We start from the raw sequence: 6,193 nt of genomic DNA, 5'->3' as shown, positions 1-6,193 counted from the left end.
ATTATTTTTTGAAACAACTTGAAATGTGAGCGTCATTTTGTAGTATATTTCAAATGGAATTTTAATTGTTCAAATTTTGAACTATGTAATACAATCTTAATTCAAATTTGATAGAAAGATGAATATTTCTAAGTTAAATTATTTTCTAACAATACTTCAAATTTAATTGATGAATATAATCATATATTCCTTGATTTTACCATCCACCAATATTCAAATTTATAAAGATACAAAAAGAAAAAAGAAGACAAATAAGAATTATACTTTAAACAACTTTTACAAAATAAATATCTTTAGTTCTTCACAAAACACGGGCCTTGATATTTTTCCGCCAAAGACTAGATTGTTCTAAATAAGGCTAGTTAAAAGGTTAGTTTCCTTCTAGTCATAATTTATAGAGGCGAATTCTAGAAAAAGCGGTGGAATTTTAACTCCGTACTACAGTTTCCTCTCAAACAAATATACTGGGCCCACCAATCTGGTCTACTGAGATTCGCTCATAGTGACACATGTCGGATTCCTATCCTCTGATCTCTCACAATTAATCTCGGCCTGCCATCTGTCCAAAGCTTTGGCCACTGGAATTCCTAAAACTTTCATGCGGCACGCAGTTCCCCATCGCGAGTTTTGGCTATAAATTAAGCCCTACCCTTCATGTGTTCGTCAGAGGATTTTTTGTCAATAGGTAGTGATTTACATTGAGAAAAGAGCTGAAGAATTCTTTGTTTGTTCCCCAAAATCCATAATATTTGTCCCGAGAGTTGAACCCGATATCAGTAAATTGTAGCTCTGAGCTGAAAAAATATCTGTATCTGCTAAATGGCTCCCAATTCGCAATCCGATGCAGAGCTGGTGCTGCAACCTTTAGGCCCTGTAGAGCAGCCCATAACTCTGTTAGATGGCAAGCTCTTTATCCATGACTTGCCATTTTTGCGTGATGTGCCCCCAAATGTCCATGTCACGCCCTTCTCTGAGCTCTGCAATACCAAGGTGGCAGACCGTACCGGCTGCTTCCTGGGATTCGAAACCGAGACCTCGCAAAGCCGCCATGTGACCTCGCTGGGAAAGCTGAAAGACATAAGGTTCTGTAGCATTTTCCGCTTCAAGGTCTGGTGGACGACACATTGGGTCGGAAACAGGGGCTCCGACATGGAGACCGAGACCCAATTTCTGCTTCTGGATACGCCATCCAAAGCGGCCAGTGAGGGTTTAGCTCCCCACCCATATGTCCTCCTGCTTCCCATAATTGAGGGCCCTTTCAGGGCCTCGCTGCAGCCAGGGGAAGACGACAACGTGGATGTCTGCGTGGAGAGCTGTGACAAAGGCGTCGCAGGTTCGAGCTTCAGGAGTGTCGTTTACGTGCACGCCGGATCAGACCCGTACGATCTCATGAAGGACGCTATGCGGGCCCTGCGGGTCCATCTTAAAACTTTCCGTCTGCGGGAGGAAAAGACCTTGCCTGGAGTGGTGGATAAATTTGGCTGGTGTACTTGGGATGCATTTTATTTAACTGTTGCGCCCTCTGGTGTGTGGGAAGGAGTGAAAAGACTCGCTAATGGCGCATGCCCGCCCGGTTTTGTGCTTATTGATGATGGATGGCAGTCGATTTCTAGTGATGCCGATCCGTCAAAAGAAGCCATGGCTCTCACCGTTGCAGGTGAACAGATGCCCTGCCGGTTGACGAGCTTCCAAGAGAATAACAAATTTGCTAGTTATGTTGGCGGGTCGCTGCGTGACAAGGTTCAGGAAAGCGAGGAGGAAGAAAAGGAGACGGGAATGGGGGCTTTTGTGAGGGATCTGAAAACGGAGTTTCATAGTCTGGATTATGTGCATGTCTGGCATGCCTTTTGTGGTTACTGGGGCGGTGTGCGCCCTGGGAGTACAAAATTGCCGTCTGAAATTTTGACCCCAAAGCTTTCGCCGGGGTTGGAAACTACCATGGAGGATCTGGCTGTTGATAAGATTGTCAACAATGGCGTGGGCCTCGTTCCGCCGGAGCGTGCTGCGGAACTTTATGATGCATTGCACTCGTATTTGTACCGGGCGGGGATCGATGGCGTGAAGGTCGACGTTATTCATGTCAGTATAAATTAATCCTCACTCGGGTTTTCCATTTTTTACTTTTTGCCAAAACTTGAATGGATATTTTAGTGTCTGCGGGAGTTTCTTATTTGGGATATTATGTTATTACAGGTTTCAGGAATTATTGATACTGATGTCTAGGAGATTTTGATTTTTTTTTTGTTTGAAATTTTATGTTGAGAGTTTAACCTGGGTAAAATGGAGATTCCTATTTGGAATTTTATATTATTACAAGCTCCAGCAATTATCGATACTACGAAAATTTTATTTTGATTGTTTATTTGAATTTTTCTGTTATAACGAGCCATGGTGCTTGTTTTGTTTAGAGTTTAATATGGTTTAAATGTATGTGAACAGATTTTGGAGTTGCTAAGCGAGGGCCTTGGCGGGCGGGTGGAACTGGCTAAGGCCTACTTTAATGGGCTGAGCGAGTCCGTGAGGAAGTACTTCAAGGGAAATGGAGTGATCGCCAGTATGGAGCACTGCAACGACTTTGTGTATCTGGGCACTGAGCAGATCACCCTCGGCCGTGTTGGTAAGGGCTAATTCTTTACTACTTTTCAAAAAATTCAAGCTCATAATGGATTTTATCATTTTTTTACCTCTTGGGCATAATTTTCTGTGAGTGAACCAAATCAAATGTTTTGATTCGTTAATTTTCTTTTGTACTTTTACATTTGATTCCATTTCCTTTAACCTTTACTGTTATGTACCAAGAATTGTACAAAAGGAGAAGTATATAGAAAAGATCCAGAAAGTGCAAACGAAAACCCAATACCTATTGGAAATTTGTAGAAACGTCTCATCTAAAACGCAGAAATGTGTAGAAGGTATAAAATGTTTGGTTTGAGCACTCACTTTCTAGATTGCCCAGGACAAATTCTCAGAAGAATATCTTTTTCCTCCTTTTTTTTTTTTATTATTATTATTTTTTTTTGAATTTCAATTGTTTTTGGATTAGATTGTCACAATAAATATTTGTAAATATTGATACGATTGTTTTTGGATTAGCTTGTGTGAGATCAAAAATTTACACACAATCTAATTCAGAAACAAGAGTAAACTTTTCGTAACTCTTTACTTTTATCTTTTTTTTTGCATGACCAACCCAAAACTTATTTTCTAATACTGATGGCAACCCAAAGTTTATTTTCTAACATTGATTGCTATTGATTCTGGATTACATTCTGTGGATGCAAAAATTCACACACAATCTAATTCAAAACAGTAGCAAACTTTTTGTAAGTCCCAACAGGTTATGCCTTCTTTTGCACGACCAACTCAAAGTTTATTTCCTAATACTGATCGAGACCCAAAGTTTAATTCTTTAATACTGGTCGTGATTTTTTTTGGATTAGATTGCTGGTCTTGTTTTTGACTTAGATTTTGTGTGAATTTTTTATTAGTAATTATAAATACTGATCATGACTTTTTTTAAACAAGATTGTGCGAGATAAAAAATTCATAACCAATCCTGAAAAAAAAGGAAATGACTGTTTTTAAACAAGATTTTGTGAGATAAAAAATTCATAACCAATTTTGAAAAAAAAAAGGAAATAAACAGTGAAGATTGTTTTTAAACAAGATTTTGTGAGATAAAAAATTCATAACCAATTTTGAAAAAAAAAAGGAAATAAACAGTGAAGATTGGATTGGCATTATGAATTGTAGACAATCTGACAACCATTTAACTTGTGAGTACTGTAAAAGCTATGTTTCATATGGGGCTTAAATCTGGTGTCATTACACTAGTGAACACTGTAAAAGCTATATAAAAGTATGGGGTTTAAATCTGATGTCATTACTGTAAAAGCTATGAAAACATTGGGGCTTATATACATCTGCATTTTTATGTATATCAGGGGACGACTTCTGGCCCTGTTCAGACCCGAACGACCCGAATGGTCTGGACATGAACGACACGTACTGGCTGCAAGGGTGCCACATGGTGCACTGTGCCTACAACAGCCTGTGGATGGGGCAAGTCATGCAGCCGGATTGGGACATGTTTCAGACAACACATCCCTGCGCGGCTTTCCATGCCGCCTCCCGTGCCATCTCCGGCGGCCCAATTTACGTCAGCGACAAGGTGGGCGACCACGACTTTTCCCTCCTGAGAAAGCTCGTTGTTCCAGACGGCTCCATTCTGCGCTGCCGCCATTACGCCCTGCCTACTCGCGACTGCCTATTCCAGGACCCACTCCACAACGGCCAAACCATGCTCAAGATCTGGAACCTCAACAAGGTAAAATCCATCAACAAACCCAACTCTTCAAACCACCCAAATCCCTCAACCTCCTGCATACAAAACCTAAACCTAAAATCTCTTGGAGATATATGATTTCGACAGTTCTTATGAACTTGAGTAGTTTCAAGATTCAAGTGTGTTAATTTTTTCTTACATTTCGGATCAAAGATCCATCAAAAATAGAACAGCAGCCGAACAAGAACTCAAGGACGGTTCTATTTCTAATGATGAATCATAGAGTTTGATCATATGAAACAAAAAAAAACAAAGTTAACACAATTGAATCCTGAAGCTATTCATGCTAAAATCTCTTGTTTTAATACAAGATCCTTTACATTCTGAATAGAAACCCTAAAATCTGTTGTTTTAACTGTTTCAGTACTCGGGTGTGGTGGGTGCGTTCAACTGCCAGGGAGGCGGGTGGAACAAATCTGAGCGCACAAACAAATGCGCCGCCCAATTCTCCAAGCGGGTCTTCTCCACTGTATCTCCCAGCGACATAGAATGGTACCAGGTGTACGATCCTACAGTCTCCATTGAGGGTATAGAGCAGTTCGTAGTGTACATGTCACAGGCCCAAAAGTTCCTCATGATCGGACCGCGGGAGAAGATCCAGGTGGAACTGGATCCCTTCAACTTTGAGCTTTTCACCATGGCGCCCGTGAGGAGTATGCCGCGTGGAATCAGATTTGCGGCCCTGGGGCTTGTGAACATGCTGAACACGGGCGGTGCTGTAGAAAAGCTCAGACATGGCGGAGCCTCTGTAAGGGTGGAAGTTAAAGGGTGTGGGCATTTCCTCTCCTACGCTTCCAGGAAACCCAAGGAATGCAAATTGAACGACAAATCAGTCGATTTTGTTTATCGGATAGAGGATGGGAGCCTCACGATGGAGGTTCCCTGGATAGGAGGGCCCAATTCCATTATCGAATATATTTTTTAGCTCCTGGTCCTTTGACCGCTACAGCCTTTCGGCTCGACTGTATAGTTGGGTTTATTATCTATTTGCCCCTTTGGAAATGTTTTGTATTGGGGCTTTAGTGTAAATGTATTGTACATATTTCTCATCTGAGATATATATTTTTTAATTTGTAGACTTCTTGTTCTCTCTTTTTCTTTTTGAGCTTTTAAAAGAAATTTACGTGACATCTTTAAAAATAAATTGTTCTTACATTGAAATACTTTAAAAATAAAGGTCCGTGTATTACTAAAGTTAGAGATTCAAGTAGCGTTTCCAAGGTCTCTTTAATGGAAACGACTATCCAATCTTTAGAATGCATCAATACATCATTATCTTTTATACATTATAAATATATTATAATAGATATTTGATGCATTCTAGGGGTTGGATAGCCATTCCCCTCTTTAATTATGAAGAATATTTGTTTTTGAATGGTTAGTTTTCTTTTATGTGGTACAAATTTTAGATTTTTACATAATTGTGTTTAGGTTATGTTTCATCTTTTTTCTTGAGCGTTTCAAATTTTAATGACTTCTCTCTTTTTTTTGAGTGGTTTGTTTGTTTTTTGTGTGGTACACAATTTGGATTTTTATATAATTGTGTTTAGGTTTATGCTTCATCTTATTTGAGTGGTTAGTGTGTGGTTTCAAATTTTAATAATCTTTCATCATTTTTTTGAGTGGTTAGCTTTTTTTTTAATGTGGTACATAGTTTGGATTTTTACATAATTGTGTTTAGGTTATGTTTCATCTTTCTTGAGTGGTTAGTGGTGGGTTTCAAATTTTAATGATCTTTCTTGTTTTTTTTAGTGGTTAGTGGGTGGTTTCAAATTTTAATGATCTTTCACCAATTTTATGAGTGGTTAATTTGTTTTTTATGTGGTACACATTTTGGATATTTTCATA

The 6,193-nt window shown here is 39.2% G+C and overlaps 1 protein-coding gene across 1 annotated transcript; it reads left to right on the top strand.

Moving 5' to 3' along the window:
* The first annotated feature begins 657 nt into the window (after window positions 1–657).
* LOC131078481 (galactinol--sucrose galactosyltransferase) lies at window positions 658–5,423 on the top strand. The gene is made up of 4 exons (XM_058016187.2): window positions 658–2,079; window positions 2,440–2,617; window positions 3,945–4,327; window positions 4,710–5,423. The coding sequence occupies exons 1-4, from the start codon at window positions 820–822 to the stop codon at window positions 5,268–5,270; spliced, it is 2,382 nt and encodes a 793-aa protein (XP_057872170.2). The 5' UTR covers window positions 658–819; the 3' UTR covers window positions 5,271–5,423.
* Window positions 5,424–6,193: the final 770 nt, after the last annotated feature.

The sequence above is a fragment of the Cryptomeria japonica genome, chromosome 7 (genome assembly GCF_030272615.1).
Source record: "Cryptomeria japonica chromosome 7, Sugi_1.0, whole genome shotgun sequence".
Taxonomy (NCBI): domain Eukaryota; kingdom Viridiplantae; phylum Streptophyta; class Pinopsida; order Cupressales; family Cupressaceae; genus Cryptomeria; species Cryptomeria japonica.
Note: the sequence above shows the minus strand (reverse complement) of the source record. Positions and strands in the feature narration are given on the sequence as shown.

Bases quoted from the DNA above. Each gene is read 5' to 3' on its own strand.
- LOC131078481 (XM_058016187.2), top strand. From the start codon at position 820: ATGGCTCCCAATTCGCAATCCGATGCAGAGCTGGTGCTGCAACCTTTA. The intron at 2,618-3,944 runs GTAAGGGCTAAT...TATGTATATCAG, and splicing joins GATCACCCTCGGCCGTGTTG to GGGACGACTTCTGGCCCTGT. The intron at 4,328-4,709 runs GTAAAATCCATC...TAACTGTTTCAG, and splicing joins AGATCTGGAACCTCAACAAG to TACTCGGGTGTGGTGGGTGC.